The 18,784-nt window shown below is 56.4% G+C and overlaps 1 protein-coding gene across 6 annotated transcripts; it reads left to right on the forward strand.

Annotated features, from left to right (window-relative positions):
• The first annotated feature begins 4,547 nt into the window (after nucleotides 1-4,547).
• On the forward strand, nucleotides 4,548-18,773 carry Dbn1 (drebrin 1). 6 transcript variants are annotated; one of them, XM_051194210.1, is made up of 15 exons: nucleotides 4,548-4,741; nucleotides 9,009-9,064; nucleotides 9,650-9,762; nucleotides 9,937-10,011; nucleotides 10,126-10,272; nucleotides 10,900-10,977; nucleotides 11,193-11,344; nucleotides 11,454-11,517; nucleotides 14,950-15,009; nucleotides 15,101-15,224; nucleotides 15,981-16,118; nucleotides 16,436-16,606; nucleotides 17,004-17,668; nucleotides 17,934-18,039; nucleotides 18,194-18,773. In XM_051194210.1, exons 1-15 carry the CDS (start codon nucleotides 4,656-4,658, stop codon nucleotides 18,262-18,264), a joined length of 2,106 nt encoding a protein of 701 aa, XP_051050167.1. In that variant the 5' UTR covers nucleotides 4,548-4,655; the 3' UTR covers nucleotides 18,265-18,773. The 6 variants fall into 6 exon arrangements, with proteins under 6 accessions (XP_051050167.1, XP_051050168.1, XP_051050169.1 ...); XM_051194211.1 differs by having other exon boundaries at nucleotides 17,937-18,039; XM_051194214.1 differs by having other exon boundaries at nucleotides 4,591-4,741; nucleotides 8,970-9,064.
• Nucleotides 18,774-18,784: the final 11 nt, after the last annotated feature.

An 18,784-nucleotide genomic window follows, 5' to 3' on the forward strand; every position in this document is an offset into this window, starting at 1 on the left:
AGCATACCCTGCTGCGGGCCTCAGAAGCTCCATCTAACTGACATGGGCCACAGGTCGGTTCCCCAAGGGCTGGATTACAGGGTCCAGGAAGAGTGAGGAGATTTGACACAGCTGTCCAGCACCGCAGCCTCTCCATGGCAGGGACCTGTGCTCCTTGACTCCATTCCCAGGCCTCTCAGCCTAGCTTTGGGAACTGCTGGCCAAATTTTAGGATGTTTAGTCCATGATCAAGGAAATTCCTGCGTGTGTGTGTGTGTGTGTGTGTGCATGCATGCGCGCATGTGTCTGTGACCTGCTATGCTGAAATAACACGGACTTTGCCACTCAGCTGTGTACCTTTAGGCAAGTCACTGCCCCAGCAGCCAACACACCTACTTGGGTATTTTTGCATTTTAAGCACTTCCTAGATACCTTTGAAAAAAATCAACTCACTACCACACCAGACTCCCTCCAGTCCTAGCCACATGAGAGGCTGAGGCAGGAAGATCACAAATTCAAAGCTTGCCTGAGCTACAGAGTGAGTTTCAGGCCAGTTAGTGAGACTTTAAAATAAAAAAGGTCCTAAAGTTATAGCTCAGATCAGATTACCTGTAGGCAAATCTGTGGGGCATTTTCTCAGTTAATAATTGATGTGGGAGGACCTGGCCCACTGAAGGGTGCCACCCCTTGGGAGGTGGTCCTGGACTGATTGAGAAAGAGTCAAAGAGAGCAAGCCAGTAAGCTGCATCCCTCCATGGCCTCCCCTTCAGGTCCCGCCTCCAGGTCTCTGCTCCGACTTGTATCTGTCCGTGCCCCCCCCCCAATGATGGACTATAACCCTGAGATGAAACAAACCCTCTCCTCCCCAAGTTGTTTTGGGTCATGGCATTTTAACACAGCAACAGTACAAGGCCTCCAGGGCTGGGGGAGGCGGGTAATCACACTGAAGCCAGGCGCACTGGCAATCTCTGATGAGATGGGAACTTGAGATACCGACACTGCTGCCTCAAAACAAAGCAAAACAAACCACACACCACACCGGCACTCCAAATCTGCCTAAGGTCACACCAATGGCAGGCCACAGCTGGGTAAGGACACTGGCGTTGTGAGAAGAGCTAATGTGCTTGGCGCGCTGCCAAGGCGGATGCCCAGGAGGCACTTAGCGTCATAATGATGAGGGGACACTTTTGAAGGTGTGCTTGGTAGGATCTCAAGGGGCAGGGTGAGGTCAGGGAAGGCTCTGCCTGCTGATGCTGATGCTGAAAGGTCCTGCAGCCCGCATGCTCCTGCAGGGTCGAAACCTCTGAAAGGTGGGGGGTGGGCTGCCAGGAGGAAGGGAAGGGGGTTCCCATCTTCTAAGTTGCCATCCAGGACCACTTGTCCTCCCAGCAGGCTCCCAAAGGAGGAGGAAGTATTTTAGCCAAAGGCACACAGCAAGGAGCAGGGTTCTGAATCTGAATCCTGTCTCTTCTCATCTTTTCCATTCCAAGGACCCAAAAGCCATGGGACCAGCCTCCGGGTGTGTGTGGGGAGCTCTGGGGGTGGGAGACACCGACATGTCAGCGATTTGAAGGGTGATCAATGCCAGGGGTGGCAGACAAGAAGCCTGGTGGGAGGGACCTCCAAGCAGCCACCCACCAAGACTGGGTGTGTTTGCAGGGGCCATGAGGGGGCTGCAAGGAGGCAGCGTCTCTGAGCAGCGAGCAGCGGCCACCTCCTCCCACAAATACAGTTATGGAAACAGCTTTAACAGAGCAACTGAAAAGGATGACCTTGGCCACAAAAACACCCAGAAACTTGGTGGCTGGGGTATAAGGAGGGACCTCTGTGACTTACAAATAGTGGAACACTCCATCCTTTGAAAAGAAGAAAAACTGGATGTGGAGCTGTGGCATTTATGCACTACTTAAGCTTATACTTTATTTCCTTTTTTTCTTTTCCTCATTAATGCTAAGGATCAAACACTGGCTCAGCTGATTCTCCAGTCCTAAAACTTTCATTTCTGGGTTTTCGTTTGTTTTTGAGACAGGGTCTCTCTATGTAGTCTGGCTGACTAGAGTTTGATATGTATACCAGGCTGGCCTCGAACACACAGAGATCTGCCTGCCACTGCCTCCCAAGTGCTGGGATTAAAGGTGTGCGCCACCACCACTCCTGACTGCTTGGCTTTTGTTTTTGAAACAGGGACTCTTGTAGCCCTTGAACTCCCCATGTAATGGAGAACGTTCCTCCTGCCTCCCTATCCTGATGTTGGGATGACAATCACCATCATGTCCACCAGGCCTGAGAGGGGAAGCCAAGTATGGTGGCTCATGCCTGTAATCCGGGCACTCTTACACAGAGTTGGAGGCCAGCTTGGGCTACAGGATAAACTGTGTCTCAAATAACAAAAATTAAACAAGGGCCAGTGGGGATGCTCAGCAGGTACAAGTGCCAGATGACCTGAGTGACATCTTTGGAACCCGGGACTCGTGGTGGAAGGAGAGAACAGACTCCTGAAAGATGTCTGCTGACCTCCGCAGGGAGTCTGTGGTACATGTGTGCCTCCCAAGTGCTGGGATTAAAGGTGTGTGCCGCCTCGGCCTCATATAATGTAGACCAGGCTGGCCCGGAACTCACAGAGATCTGCCTGTCTCTGCCTCCCCAGTGCTGGCATTAAAGTCATGTGTCATCATACCCAGCCAAATGAAATATTTTTAAAAACTGAGCAGAACAAAAGAGGATACAGATGGGAGGTGAAGTAGGCGTGCCCAGAGCCAGCTGGTGGGCTGGCGGAGCAGCTGGTGGGCTGGTGGGGAGCAGCTGGTGGGCTGGCGGGGAGGCAGGGATCTGAGGAGGGAGGGTTCCGGGTGCCTGTGGGTCGGTCTGCTTTTGGGATGTGAAATGCACTAAGCAGGAGCCTCAGAGACAGCAAGGGTGGGAAAGTAGGAAGGCGCAGGAAGGGGCTGGGGCCAGAGATGCGATACCTAGTCCTGTGCCTGAACCTCCACGCCTCCCCCTCCCCCTCCCTTCCCCCTCCTCCTCCGCTCCCCTCCCCCTCCCTCCCCTCCCCCTCCTTTCCGCTCCCTTTCCCCCTCCCCTCCCCCTCCTCGGGAGGGCGCTCTTCACCTGTCTGGTGACGAGGCAAACTCAAGCTCTGTCCTCACTCTGGCTTCTCACCACTTTCGGTTCCCATCTCCTGTCATCACGACGACTTCCCTCTGCCATCACCATTGTGTTCCACCTGCATCGGCCCAGGGCCTAGGCCTGACCGTTCCCGGGGCTCGCTATAGGTGTGAATAGCGGAGAAAATGCCAGGGATGTTAGGCTCCCAGCGCTCCTGAGGCAGGGCTGTGAAATGTGGGGTTTTTAAAGCCTCCCCTCCCCTTCACCCCATTTGAAAGATTGCGGTGAGTATACTTACTGGCCTAGATGACTGACTAAATCAGAAGCGGGAGACCCATTGAAAACCACCTCCGCTTCACAGATTAGCCCCGGTAGAGCTTGGCGGCCCTGGGTTCTGGCACCTCCCCGGGAAATGGACTGGAAGGCTTGGTGGTGAGGCAAAGGTGTTGTGGAGCTGTGGAGCTGTGGAGGAGGGCTCCAGCATCCACGGGAACCTGTGCCCTTCCTGTGTCCCCTCTTGCCCACAGGAAACTCCCTGAGGCCCAGGCCCTTCTGCGCTCAGAGCTTGGGGAAATAACAGGTGCCAGAAAGTTCAGCCAGGAGACTCTGGAGGCGCTCTGCCTTGGAGACCCTACCTGGGGTTCCTTAGGAGGTATGGTGTTTGGGAAAGAAGACATGATTTCCTGGATACCCATCCAGGAGGAAGAAAATGATTGGAATGGTAAGGTGATGAGCTAGGGTTGGATGGGAATGGCTGAGACAAGGTCATAGGGCAGGGATGGAGAGGGCTATGGTTAGGGAGAGGGATCTGAGCGGCACTCAGACAGGGTAGAGGGTGTGGTGAATAGGCGGGGGCGTGCCATGCTAAGCATGGGTCTGTGGCTGGGGCAGGGTGTGCAGCTGGCCCTGGATGGCCCTGGTAGTACTGGTGGTGGGCTAGGAAGGGTCTTTACCGAGGAAATGGGCTATTCACAACCGTGGTTTGGCTTAATGGGGAACTGAATTGGGGCAGGGACAGGGTAAGGACCAGAATGGGTTTATTGTAGGGTGGGATGGACCTGGGAATGAGGTGAGGTCCAGCTGGAGTGAAATGAATCAAGGAGATCAATGGACCAATTATTCTGGGGAGGCGGAGAGGGATGAACCTGGGCTGAGTAGGGCCTGGAGGTGGGTTTCGAACTGGGGAAGAGGGTGTGCTACTAGGTTGAGGAGTAGGGCAAGACAGGTGCATGGGACTGGCCCTGGGAGCAGAGTGGGAAGCTGTGAGTGGGTGCAGGCCAGCAGGGAAAGGGGCATGGGGGCGCCCCGGGGCAAGCTGGGGGGGGGCGGACCTCCCCCTGGGCCGGGCCGGGGCGGCGCTAGGACCGAGCGAGTCGAGGGAGTGAGTCGGGCGGAGCCAGCGCCCCCCGCCCCCCGCCGGCCGGCTCCCCTCCCCCGGCCGCTGGCTCGCTCGCTCGCTCGCAGCGCTGCAGAGGCTCCGAGGCGGCCGCGGCGACTCCCTCGTCCCCTCCCTCCCGCGTCGGTCGGCCCGTCCGTGCGTCTGTCCGTTCGGCCTCGGTCCGGCCCGCAGCATGGCCGGCGTCAGCTTCAGTGGGCACCGCCTGGAGCTGCTGGCGGCGTACGAGGAGGTGATCCGAGAGGAAAGCGCGGCCGACTGGTGAGCCCCCGCCCCGGCCCCCGCCCCGGCCCCGGCCCCTTTGTCCCCGGGCCGCCGCCGCGCCTTTGTTCCTCGGAGGCTCTGCCACCGGGGAGGGAGGGGGATGCCCCGAAATGGTGCCCGGGCCGGGAGAGCCGGGCAGGGGCTGCCTTTGTGCGAGCCGGGGGAGGGGCTGGTCGGGCCAGGCGGGGCGCGCGAGCCGGGAGCCCGGGGGCCGCCCTGGGGGCGCGGGAGCCGCGCGCCGGCCGCGCCGATGTGCAGCTCCGAGGTGGCGCCCGGGGTCCTCCGGGCCCGCCGGAGCCCATCCCCCTCCCCCAGCCTCCCCCCACCGGCCCGGGGGACAGGTGTGCACGGGCCAGCCAAGGGCACCTTCGCCACCTTCGAGCGGGCGAGGACCGGGTGGGGACGGGGCGGGGACCGAGCTAGCGGAGCTAGAGCAGCCTGCCCGGCCACAGCACAAAGGAAAGCTAGGGCGGGGGAGGAGCGCAGAGGGCCGGGGGCCCGCGTGCCCCGCCCACCGGGGGCTTCTCAGGGTGGTCTCCCCCCACATCTAGGTCAGGGTGTGCCAGAGAGAGGTTCTCGGCCACATGGCAACCACGAAGTGACTCCTTTATCCCTCACGGGTCGCAGAGGAGGAGAGGTAGGGCTGAGCCCTTCTCTCCCGTTCTGAAGGAGGAGACCGCTAGGACTGGGCTGCTAGGCAGGAAGAGACCCAGGAGAAGGACCGAGCAGCTTGTGTACGGGGCCAGCCAGGAGGAAGCGTGGTGGGAGCCCCCCCCCCCCGCTGAGGGATGCTGCCGAGATCTGTGGGACCCCAGCCTCTTCACTCAGCTGCCAGGGGCTTCAGCCTCTCATCAGGGTGCAGGGTGGTGTGCATGGACTTGTTTCTCTCCCCCTCCCCGGCTGTTATCCTCCCCGAGGCGGAGGAGGGTGTGAACCACCTGCTGGGGGGAGCTGAAGCCCCAGGGTGTCAGGCACGCCAAGGGGTTCCCAACACAGCCCCAAGTGTTCTTCTCAGGGGGCAGACCCCCATTTTGCATTTAGGGCTCTTGACCTCATCAGACAGACAGTAGGCTCCTCTTTGAGAAAGCTGAGGCAGAGTTGGGGCTGGTCTGAGGACCCCAGTTGGGCTGGCCACGCTCTGGGAGGGCAGCCAGATGGGGGGCTGGAGGAGGGAACCAAACAGCCAGGCCTCCATGCCTTGGTACTGCAGCACTGGCCAGCAGCCAGGCCCAGAGGGATGGACTCGGGAGACAAGTTCTTGTGTCTTGCAGGTCAGTTATAGGAGAGGCTGTACAGGCCAAGCAGGCAATTCCCACATTGTCCCAGCCCTGTCCCTGAGGGGCTGAGATCATAGGAGGCCATCTGGGCAAGTGGCCTGCTTGGCCTGCTGGAGGAGCTGGTTGGGGGACATGGCCCTGACTGGAACCCTGCCCTCTTCTCCAGTTTAGGGGTACAGACAACACCCCACATCTCTAACCCCTCAAGAGCAGACACTGGCAGTCCTCTACTGCTGCTCCATGCTCTGCTCAGCTCAGCTCAGCAGAGGGCTGGGTTTTTAACCACCAGCAGCATCCATGTGGCCAAAGGGAGTTACTTATGCATCCCTGGCATGCGTCAGCCCCATCTGGGTGGTATGTGGGACACACACGGATGCACATATGCACCCTTGAGTGCATGTATGTTTGCTTACTCCCAAGGGTCTAGACAGCATGTTGCGAACAAGGTGTGAAGATCACATCTTATAGAAGATGACATGATTCTTCCCAGCTCTTATCACACAGCCAGGAGCTGTGTGAGATCTCAAGTTTCAGTGTAGACCCTGCACTTAATCGTCCAGTGGGAGGGGTGTCCTGGGCCCAAATGTTGGGGCATGTGTATTTGGTGTCTTCCTCCTTTATGCTGACTTTGAATGTGGGTGTGGTGGAGCTTGGGGTAGTTGACCCCTAGGTGGCAGGGTCTCTTAAATGGGCTACTGCCCTTGTGCTGGAAGCAGAACACTGGGGAAGTGGACTGTGCAGTTGGAAAGGCCAGCAGCACCTTATGATTCATTGTGTGAGAAGTCCCTTCTCTTCCCTTCTCACGCATTCTGAGAAAAGAGGAGGCTGGGCACAGCCCCGCAGGGGCTTCGGGGCCTTTCCAGTTGGAGCACCCTCAGAGTAAGGCAGTCCTCAACCCTCCACTCCTAGCAGGCCTGGGAGCTGTCGAAGTCACACTGTCACCTTGCCCTAGTCTTGTTCCTGTGGCTTAGATGGTTGATAAGAGATTTGTTCTGTGTCAACATGACAAATCCCTACGGTGCTACTTCGTGCTGGACCCAGGACTGAGCCAGCAGTTGGTGTTAGCAGAGTCAGTTCTGCAGTGTGGCAGTCACTGTCTCCAGGCTTTGGTGCTGCTGAGGGGAATATATCTAAGCCCCCTTGTCACCATCTACTTTTCCCTGTTTGCTTCCCAGCTCTCACCAGCCAGCCACCAGGTGTTTGTGGTGTGGTAGAGAAACACTGTCCAGCGGGGCCTGGGGCTAGAGCAGATGCCTCTGTTGGTGCTTTGGGGCGTGAAGCTCAGGCTGAGGCTGCCCATGGAGCTGGCAGAGTAGTCCTGAGTGGTCTCCGTGTATGGAAAAGCACAAGGCAGCTCTAGGCTAGAACGTAGTTTTCAGAACTGAACGCGGGAGCCAGTGTGGCCCTGGTGTGGGTATGAGTGCAACCGTCATTTTTGAAAAGAGGGGCGAGCAGAGCTGAGCGATGGAAGGCTGGAGGAGGGATGTGGCCCCAGGGGGGAGGAGGGGCTGCTTGGAGGTGGATGGGCAGGAGGGAATGGCCTTGAAGAGCCCTGAAACTCAGACAGCAGCCTATCCCAGAGAGGTGTGATGTCTTGGGAGAAGCCAGGGTTCTTGGTGCTGTCCGCATGCTGCGTCTGAGAACCGAGAGGGTTACCCGCTGTTTCTTTGAGGGCTCTTTGTTCCTGGCCATGGGTTAGGGCAGCCTGACAGGTGTTGGGACAGCTGTGCTGGGAAGCAGCTGTCAGGGCAGCGGCGGGGGCAGCAGTTGCACCAAGGGCTCCAGGACCTACAGCCCACCTGTGTCTCTTTGTGGGGAAAAGCAGGGAGGGGCTGACAACCTCTGGGGGTGGGTTAGACCCCTCTTCTGTTTTGCTCCTTTCTTCCCTTTCCTCCTCCACCCCTCCTCCATTGTTTTCTGGCCCCTCCCTTCTCTCCTGCCTCTCATCTGTCCTCTTCCTCCTCTTCTCTGAGTCCTCTCGGTGCTCCTCCCCCTCCTCCATCTCCCTTGTTCCTTTTCTCACACCCCAGCCTCGGGACTTAGCAGATGGGGAATGGAGTTGAGACAGGGTCTGAGCCCTCCTCAATCTCAGGGACCGAGCTTATCTTCCCCATGTGTCTCCAGCCCCTGCCTGTGTCAGGATGGGCTCTGGGGCGTGGGGGTGGGGAGAATATCCACATTGCCTTCTACGAAATGGATGCTGTGGGAATGGATACAGAGTAGAAAAGGCTAGGAGGGAAGGAAGCTGTTAGTTTAGCTCTCTGGCCAGCCTCAGTCTACATGGCAGTCCTAGGAGACTTCAGCTAAGGCACAGGCAACCTAGGGGTTAGAAGACCAGGAGATCTTAGGGTTAGAGTCTGGGAGTGATCACAGTGACCTCATCCCCATCTCAGAGAGGGAGAGTTTGAGTCTGAGGATGTCCCTGGGGTCCTTTGTGTTCGAGGAGACTACAGCTCTGGTGGGCTGGTTTCTGTGCCAATTGCTGGGTTGCCATGGTTACCAGGGGATGCCCAGCATTGAGCACCAGATTCTTCTCCTCCTCCCTCCCAACAGGGGGAGGGGCAGCGGGTACCAAGGCACACTCCAGGTAGATTCCTGGCTCTGGCCAATGAGAGATGAGAATCATGGTCGCCAGGGAACGGTAACCAAGGAACCGTTGCCTTGGAATCTCCATCGCACACCCGCTCCACTGGGTTGTGGGCTGCCAGGGCTCGGGCCGGACGCTGAGCTGGCTAGGCAGAGACTGCACCCGCCCCCACTACTCCCTGACTGCCATCTGACCCGGGTCTCCGGCTCAGCGGAAATGATGCCTGGCCTTGTTGTCACAACCAACTGACAACCAAAGCTTTTCCCCTCCTTGTCCTGCTCTGCCCTGCCCCCTCTGCCCTGCCCCTCCCCCAATCACTTTTCCTCCCTCATGCCTTCTCCACCCAAAATTGGCTGCCTAGGACCTGACAGTTCTATGAGCCACCCCTCCCTCTCCCCAGGGCTCTGTACACATACGAGGATGGCTCAGATGACCTCAAGCTTGCAGCATCAGGAGGTAAGAATTCCAGCCATTCCTCTTCCTTCCCACCACCTACTCTGGTTGTTTTTTTCCCCCTCCCTGGCTACCGTCCACCTTCCTGCCTCCATCCAGCAGACCCACACTTGTCTGATGGGGTCCTTCCTCTTGTCATCCTGTGTCCCTCAGCGTATAGAGGGAGGGAGCCTAGTTTCCTGTTTGACTTCTGGGAAGGGCACAGTGAGGGAAAGCAACGTGCCCAACATCACACAGCTAGGGAAGGGGCCGAGTAGGGTGGCCCAGCTCAGCACTGCTTTCTCTAGAGCTGGAGGACTTCCTTAGGGAAGGCTTGTTTACCTCGCTGGGCACTAGTACCTGGTAAGAATGAGAGGTGTTATGACTGAGAAATGCAGATGTGTGAACACACAGCCTTTCAATTCCATCTCGGATCAGGCCCAGGAGGGTTCAGAGGCAAAGCTAGCATCCTGTCCACCCCTTCATCTCCTTCCACAGAGACCTGGGCCTCGAACTCACAGAATGGAAATCCCCTGGGGGGTTTTAGGCCCTTTGTAGGGTCAAGGGTGTAGGAGACAGAAAGCCCTGACACCTTCCTGGTTTCCCCAGAAGGGGGTTTGCAGGAGCTTTCCGGCCACTTCGAGAACCAGAAAGTGATGTATGGCTTCTGCAGCGTCAAGGACTCCCAGGCGGCCCTGCCAAAATATGTGCTCATCAACTGGGTATGCAGCTGTGGGATGGAGCTGGGAACGGAAGGCCCCAAGTGGTCACATTCCACCACAGCCACTGCTGGGAAAACCCCACACTGGTTTTTGGGAGGGCAGCCTGGGCTGCGGGCTGTTGTCTTTGTCTTTGTCCTGTCCTTTGCTGAGCCCTCCTCACTGGGTTCACTGCAGGTTGGTGAGGATGTGCCTGATGCCCGGAAGTGTGCTTGTGCCAGCCACGTGGCTAAGGTGGCTGAATTCTTCCAGGTATGTAGGGACTGGGTACCAAGGGGGCAGGGACAGTCACTGTATGCTGGGGCTGGCCATGGGAGTTTGGGTTGCCACCTAAGCACTGCTTTTTTTTTTTTTTTTTAATCAAAGGGCGTAGACGTAATTGTGAACGCCAGCAGTGTGGAAGACATCGATGCTGGTGCCATCGGGCAGCGGCTCTCCAATGGGCTGGCACGGCTCTCCAGCCCAGTGTTGCATCGACTGCGGCTTCGAGAGGATGAGAATGCGGAGCCCGTGGTGAGTGTATCCCTGGGACAGGCTGGTCTTGCCCAGACATTGTTGTGTGGTGTTTTACTCTTTTGGCTTTTGACTTTTGGGCTCGTTTCTGGCCAGCTTTTCTTAAATTATCTCATCTGTCTTTGGCCTCGGGGCTTTTATCTTTCTCCATTCCCGTATATACGTTTTCTTCTGCCTCCGTGTCTGGCTGTGTGGCTGTGTGGCTGGCCCTTGAAGTCTTCCCTGTTCCTTTCTCCTTCCCATAACCCTCAATCCTTTCTCTCAGATTTCTCCTATTTAATCCTCTCTGCCTGCCAGCCTGCCTAGTCCTCTCCTGCCTTGCTATTGACCGTTCAGCTCTTTATTAAAACATCAGGTACTTTAGACAGGGTTCAGCTCTTTATTAAAGCATCAGGTACTTTAGACAGGCAAAGTAACACAGCCCCAGAGTTATAACAAATGCAGCATAACACAGAAGTAACAAAAGTAATGCACTTTAAAATAATCTTCCCCAACAAGGCGTCTCCCTTGTGGCATGGCCCCTGAGTCGGGCTGCTGCAGTCTCTCTTAGCCTTTATTTACTCTGCACGTGTGAGTACTAAACCGCCCAGCCTGCTTGTGCTCATGTCAGGGCGCTTGACTCTGCAGGGCACTACCTACCAGAAGACAGACGCAGCCGTGGAAATGAAACGGATTAACCGTGAGCAGTTTTGGGAGCAGGCGAAGGTATGCAATGCTGACCCGAAGCCTTCAGGCCCACGCATCCCTACCTGAGCCTTCAGGGTAGCTCTGACCTCTCTCAGCAGAAAGAGCAAACCTTTCTGGTCTCCTGCAAGGCAGGGCTCATGCCCCCAGTTCCCAGCATGGGTAGGGGCAGCACGGAGGGACGGGACGGAGGCTGGCCTGGGCTCAGGGCTTGTACTTCTGGGTGTGGGGTGCAGAAGGAGGAGGAGCTGAGGAAGGAGGAGGAGCGGAAGAAGGCCTTGGACGCCAGGCTCAGGTTTGAGCAGGAGCGAATGGAGCAGGAGCGGCAGGAACAGGAGGAGAGGGAGCGGCGCTACCGAGAGCGGGAGCAGCAGATCGAGGAGCACAGGTGGGGTCTGCCCGGACGCAGGCGGCTGCCCGCCCCCAGCCACCGCCCCGACGCAGGCGGCTGCCCGCCCCAGCCACCGAGAAGGGTGTGATTGTGCTTCTCATTCTAGGAGGAAACAGCAGACTCTGGAAGCTGAGGAGGCCAAGAGGAGACTAAAGGAACAGTCTATCTTTGTAAGTTATTTTCCAGGGCCCTCATGCCTGGCCAGGAGGTGACGATGGTCCAAGTGTGCTGGGGTCCTCTAGAGACGTCTGGGACCCTGCAACAGTACTAGTACTGGGTATTCTGGAGCATGCATGGACATCAGTATCGTGAGCGTGTTAGCACCTGTCACGGGGGAACCTGGTGTTTGTGTGTGGGGGTAGGGATGGCACAGGCCTTATAGAAGAGAAAATCCACCGTGACCTAGCCCCTCACTGACCTGGCCCCCTTCCCCCTTGGGGGCCTGGGGACATGGGTGTATTAGTCGTGGGTTCTGTACTTGGCGGGGGGGGGGGGGGCTTGAGAATTAGGTTGCATATTGACAGTGGCTCGGAATGAATGCAGGCCAGTGCTCTTGTGGACTACTCATACGCAGCCCCCCCCCTTCCTTCCTGCCGTCCTGATCTGTATTACATTTGCCCATTCACAGCACGGTCTTTTGCAAAAGCTTCATTTTATAGAAATTTCAAAGGTGTGCGTGCACGCACAAAAGCGTACTAGTGTGCTGACTTCTGAACTAGGCATCCCTCTGCCGTTGTCAACGTCCCAAGAGGCTGCAGAGCTCTTGCTGTTATCTTGTCCTCCATCCCTGCCCCCACTTCCTTACCTCAAGGGAAAGTAACTGCAGCGAACTGTAACCAGTGGTTTGGTGGCCTTTTGGTTTCAGGTCCTTTAAAGAAGGTCCCCTGTGAAATTGGAATTTACCGCCCTGTAGTGTTTCCTTAACTCAGAGATCCTTGGGGGCTGTGCTGCTTTCTTCCCTGTAATAAGTTTATTTGTCTAGATTTATTTACCCTACTCTATGTGAGTGTAGTGCCTGCGTGTATGCCTGTGTACCTGCCGTGTGCCTGCAGGGCTCTGAAGACAATGGATCCCCTGGAACTGGAGTTGCAGATGGTTGAGAGATGCCATGTGGGTGCTGGGAACCAGATCTGGGTCCCTATAAGAGCAGCAAGTACTCTTAAGCAAGGAGCCATTTCTCCAGCCCCTTGGTTCCCGCTTTGCCTTGGGTTCTAGGAAGTTCTCGTGTGTCAAAGTGCTTAGGCACAACTGTGCTCTTGACCCACATTGCTGGATTCTTGCTCTCTCTCCTACCAACAGCGCTTAGTTCAGAGGTCACACTGTCCACAGTGATTAACTGCTGTATTCCTCAGTGTGTGTGCGCGTGTGCGCGCGTGTGCCTCTGTGTGTGTGTGTGTGTCTATCTATCTGGTGTGGACAGTGCATTTACCCATGCATGCATTTGTAGAGGCCAGAAGTTAACCTCTGTCTTCCTCTATTGCTACCCACCTTGTTTTTTGAAACAGGCTCTCTTTCTGAACCTGGCGCCCACCATGCTGGCTAGAATGTCTGGCCCAAGAGGTCCACCTCTGCACCTCCAGTGCTGGCATTCTAGGCATGTGCTGCTCTGTGGGCTTATGTGTGTCTGCTAAGCACCCAAACTTAGGCCGTCATGCTTTACCCACTGAGCTATCCAGCCTCTCTCTGCTCCTTTCTCTGAAGCAAAGTAAAGGAACCTGGTGAAACTACACTGGGCAACTTTTAAGTTATATGCTCAGAACCAAAGAGGGTCTGAGCCAGGAGTAGTGGTTCGAGCCTGTAATCCCAACACTGGGAAAGCAGACGCAGACATACCTCTGTGACTTTGGTCTACGTCATGGCCAGCCAGTACTACAAAGTAAGACCCTATTTCAAAAGACAAAAGTTCTGTTCTTCACCTACCTTTTTTCCCCTTGCCTAGTAGCCCCTTCTCTGCCCAGTTTGCCCCATGGATAGCGGGAGGTGAAGTAAGACACTTTGGATTAGTGACACAGACCGACATTGTGCTGGCCACTCAGAAAGACTGGGGCTTCATCCTGTGTTGCTCACAGAGGATGAGAGAAGTGACTCTAGAAACAGGGAACACGATGCCATCTGAGGTGTCTGCTGGGAACTCCCTGTTGGGACCCAGAGAAGGAAATGACCAGAGTGAGCCTTCCTCTGAGGTAGTGTCTGAGCAGAGGCCTTCAACTGCAGAGGCTAAACGAAGGGTGATGGTGGGTTAGGCATTTGGGAGGGATGGACAGATCTTTCATGCCAAAGCATGCAATTGGGAAATAGTATGACTATTCTAGGCACTGTGACTGTAGCATGCAGAGGACATTATGTCCACGACTGGCAGAGTATGTGGGCGAGTTGGAGCTGGGATAGAAGGAGGGGTTGGGTTGGAAGCATAATGAAGATTGGATCAGATGGAGGGGGGAATGTAGCCAAGCAAGGGGACTGCTTACCTATAGTCCTCAGTTTCAGTCTTAAAGCATAAGTCATGAAATGGGAATTAGAGAGTGGCACACTTCCGGGGCGAGGCAGCGTTTGTATCTGGCTACCATGGTGTTGAAAAGCTAGGGGCCTGAGTACGCAGCTCAGTGTTTACAAGGCCCCAGATGTGTTGTGTGTGTGTTGGTGGTGGTAATGGGGGAGTGGACACACAGAAAACAGAGATAGAGAATACAAACTGGATACTACTCAGGGCCTGTGAGAGATCCCATCTTAAAAAAAAAAAAAGCCAGGTGAGACAGAGGCAGGAGAATCGTAAGTTCAAGGTCAGCCTAACTGTTTAATAAGACCCTGTTTTAAAATAAAAACATAAAGAGCTATGGGTATAGTCACTGGTAAAGCACCTGCTTGCCTTCTGTGAAGACCTGGGTACAATCCCTAGTGTGACAAAATAAGAAACCAGAATGTAATTTCAGTCAATATGAAACTGAACTTGTTTTTATTTTATTTTTTTTTTTGAGATAGGGTTTCTCGGTGTATCCGTGACTGTCCTGGAACTCGATCTGTAGAGCAGGTTGGCCTTGAACTCAGATCTACCTACCTCTGTGTCCTGAGTGCTGTGATTGAAGGTCTGAGCCTGGCGGCATGGGTGTAAAGACCTGCTATCTGGGGCTGAAGAGATGGCTCAGCAATGAGCAGCACTGGCTTCTCCTGTAGAGAACCGGGGTTCAGTTCTCAGTACTCACATTTTGGGAGTCATCTTGGCTCCAGTTCTAGGGATGTGATGCCTTCTTCTGGCCTCTGAGGACACTGCACACACATGGTGACCAGCTATACATGCACGCAAAGCACCGGCACACATAAACATTTTTTAAAATGGCTTTAAAATACAGCATCAGAACAATATCCAATGCATAGGCCACATTCAGCCAGTGTGCTGTGGCCTAAGTTACCTAGAAGACAGGGAGTACCCCAGATGGCCCTGGGCGTCTGGTTAGATGTGGAATGAATGAGGTAGGTCCCCAAGGCCTGGCCAGTCTGGGAATGAGGTGGCTGAAGGAAAAGAGAAGGCTGCATAACTGGGTACCTTCAAGATGCTGCTGGGGTTGTAGAAGAGATTCTCAGGACATCGCCCCTTTGGTTTCCAGGGTGACCAGCGAGAGGAAGAGGAAGAGTCCCAGATGAAGAAGTCAGAATCTGAAGTGGAGGTGAGTGCGGGGGATGGCGAGTAAGATGGACAAGGGCTGGCTCAGCCAGCTAGCCATGCCCAGCTCGTTCACGTTGTCCTTGTGCCCTCAGGAGGCTGCGGCCATCATTGCCCAGCGGCCTGATAACCCACGGGAGTTCTTCAGGCAGCAGGAACGAGTTGCGTCGGCCTCTGCTGGCAGCTGTGATGCGCCCTCACCTTTCAACCACCGACCAGGTAGTTCTTGGCCCTGTCCTTGCCCCAACCATATTCCTCAGACTGTGGCCCTAATTCCCTGTGGGACAACTTCTTGGAAAAGAAGCCTTGCCCAAGGACTCCTTGGAGAAGGCAAGACCCCTTCGGTGTGCTTCTGCCCACGGCTTTGCAGGTGGTGGCACCCACGGGGCTGGGTTGCGGGCAGTGTCCGTGTTGGCCGTTGGCTGAGCAATGGATAGTACTGAGGCCCAGTTGGGCAGCTTTGGTGCAGGGGCAGACACAGGGCTGGTGTTGGGGGCTTCCATGTGGGCTGAACTAGGTCTGGCCTGAAGGCTTGGATGCATGGGTAGGGTGGGGTCTTGCCCTGGCCTTTAGTTTGAGCATCCTGGAGCAGCTGTCTTCTCGGATCCTGTTTGGCTTCTCCTTGTGTAGCCTCTGCCTCCCCTCGAAGCGCCCTTCTGTTTCTTGTCTGCTGGTCTGAGTAATTGCATCTACTACTGTGTGCTTGGTCATGTGCTGTGGCCCCAGGAGCATGGCGGACTACACTCATTTGTGCTGCTACTCAGCCTGGCTGTGTGTGCCCATGTGTGTGTCTTGTGCTGGCTGGGGGGGGGGGCGGGGCATCAGATCGCTTGAGGCTATGGCCCAGCTTGGCTGAATGATGGTGGCTTGGACATGTAGGGCTGGCCCTGGGGCTGGGTGAGGCCTTGGGCGGGGGTGGGGGAGACTGACCCTCTCTTGTCCTCTGTCTCTTTCTCTGTCTGTCTCTCTTGGCAGGTCGTCCGTACTGCCCTTTCATAAAGGCATCGGACAGTGGGCCTTCCTCCTCCTCCTCCTCCTCCTCTTCCCCTCCACGGACTCCCTTACCCTATATCACCTGTCACCGCACCCCAAACCTCTCTTCCTCCCTCCCATGTAGGTAGCAGCCCCAGGCCTCGGCAGGGTGGGGTAAGGAGGGCCCCGCTTCCCAGCAGCCCCCTCGCCCTTTCTCCCCCAGCCTGACTGCTGACTGCTGGTGTTTGTCCCCAGAGCAGGTACTACCTGCCACTTGTCCCTGGCCCTGCAGGGCACTGGCCCCCAGGGGCCTGATTTACAGGGTCTGGAGCAGTAATCTGGCCCCTGAGGGGCCTGGGGAGCTCATCGCCCCCACCCATACTCAAGACAAGGTGGATAGTCCTGATTCCACCTGGCTCCCCGGCCCTCACTGACTAGCCTGGGCATCTGTTCCACAGGCAGCCACCTGGACAGCCACCGGAGGATGGCGCCTACTCCTATTCCCACCCGGAGCCCATCTGATTCCAGCGCAGCCTCCACTCCTGTCACTGAGCAGATTGAGAGGGCCCTGGATGAGGTCACATCCTCACAGCCTCCACCCCCACCCCCGCCACTCCCGCCAGCTCAAGGTGAGAGAAGGGTTCCACCTGTATCCTTGCATCAGTCTCTGGTTGCCACAGTAACATAGTTCAAAGGGAACTGGACCACTCATCCCCAGCACCACACTCAGGAAGTGGCTGTAGCAGAGGCGAGGTCTGGTGTTGCTGTCAGCCCAGCCTTCTCTAACCCTCGCTGGCTCCCCACTGAAATGACCATGTGGCCTCCCTCCCTGGGCTGCCCGGTGGCTTTAAACCAGCTGGTGCAAGGAGAGCTAGGTGCAGCCGGTGCCGAGAGCGCTGCTCCCTCCCAAGTCCCTGACTCCCTTCCTCTTCTGTGGCTGGGCAGGGCACTGCCGATTGGCCCAGGGCATCTGTCTTTCCCGCATGGGTGCTGACCGCGTTGTATCCCTCATGCGTCCTGTGACAGAGACCCAGGAGTCAACCTCCAGACTGGATGGTGAAGACAACAGCACGGAGGGCAAAGCAGCAGCGACCCCTCGGGCCTGGGCCGGCTGTGCGGAGGGGCCCCCTCAGGCACAGGACCCTCCCCTGGTGCCAAGCAGCCCCGTGGAGGACTTAGTGTGTGCAGAATCCCCAGCGCAGGCTGCCTCGGCTGCCCCTGCAGAACCCGCTGCCTCTGTCACCTCAGCAGCTGGCGACACCATTGAGGCCGCCGCTGCCACTGCTGCCACCACCATTGCCAACAATGTCACCCCTGCCAGCCTCATTGATCTATGGCCTGGCAATGGGGAAGAGGCCTCAGCACCTCAGGCTGAGCCCAGGGTGCCCACACCACCCTCAGGTGCTGAGGCCGCCCCGGCAGAGGTACCGCTGCTGAATGAGGCGGCTCAGGAGCCGCTGCCTCCAGCGGGCAAAGGCTGTGCCAACCTCCTTAATTTTGATGAGCTGCCAGAACCTCCAGCCACCTTCTGTGACCCAGAGGAGGAAGCCGACGGGGAGCCGCTGGCTGCCTCCCAGGTCTTAAGTATGCCCTCAGCTCTAGAGGAGGTAGACCAGGTCCTGGAGCAGGAGCTGGAGCCAGAACCTCACCTGCTGACCAATGGAGAGACCACTCAAAAGGAGGGGACCCAGGTGGGGCTGGCCTGGCGGGAGCAACAGCAGTCAGGGCTAAGGGGGAGGGCTGACGGCTTGTAGATCATACTGAGAAGCAGCTCTGTTCCATTCCCCTTCCCCTGTCTGCATTTGTTCCCTGGCAGGCAGGCATCTGTGTTTCCCCAGCAACCCCTCTTGGAATCCTTGGTTGCCAGGGAAACAGACTAATGCCTGATAGATCAGCTGTAGCCCTGGCTGGTGGGCCTAGTGACCTGTGCTCCCTAACTTTTCTTTTTAAACCCAGCAGGCCAGCGAGGGCTACTTCAGTCAATCACAGGAGGAAGAGTTCGCCCAATCAGAAGAGCCGTGTGCAAAGGCTCCACCTCCTGTATTCTACAACAAGCCTCCAGGTAGTACTTGTCTGGATGAATGATGGGAAATCTGGTGACAGAATGGGATTTGAGGGCTAGCAGTGTCACTGGACACAGCTGGCACAGCTCTTAGAGGTTGGGGGACATTTGATAGATGTGCCCAGCCTTCTCCTCTCCTCCTAATATATCCTAGAGATCGACATCACCTGCTGGGACGCAGACCCAGTACCGGAAGAGGAAGAGGGCTTCGAGGGTGGTGATTAGTAGTGGCAACTGCCCCCTGGCTGCCTTCGCCAAGGCTGCCCACCTGCGGTAGCCTCTGGCCAGACGGCTTGCAGCGCCTGATTAGCGGCGGCCCCGCCTGGCACCCACTCTGGACTCCGGCTCTGGCCGGGGATCTGTCTGCTTCCCTACCCACAGGGCCTGACTTTTACAGCTTTTCTCTCTCTTTTTTCTTTTTTTAAAAGTTGATAGACTTGTACAGTTGACTGGTTTTCCTCCCGTTGGTAGTTGAGATGGTGTTGCAGATTCCACCCCCTTCCTGCCCAGACCAGACTGTAGCTTAGTCTCTCCGCTCGGCCGACCAGGGTGGAGGCCTCACCCTGCTTGGGACCTGGTGGGAGTTGGGGGTTCTGGTGGGAAAATGTTCCCCCCATCACTTTTCCTAGTTTTATGTTTCTTGGAAAAAATATCACTTTGTATTCTCTATCCAGGGCTTCAGATATTTTGCACGAATTTTAAACCATGGCAATAAATGGCTCGTGGGCTCTGGCTCCCTGGGACC

The sequence above is a fragment of the Phodopus roborovskii genome, unplaced genomic scaffold, assembly GCF_943737965.1.
Source record: "Phodopus roborovskii unplaced genomic scaffold, PHOROB, whole genome shotgun sequence".
Lineage (NCBI taxonomy): Eukaryota > Metazoa > Chordata > Mammalia > Rodentia > Cricetidae > Phodopus > Phodopus roborovskii.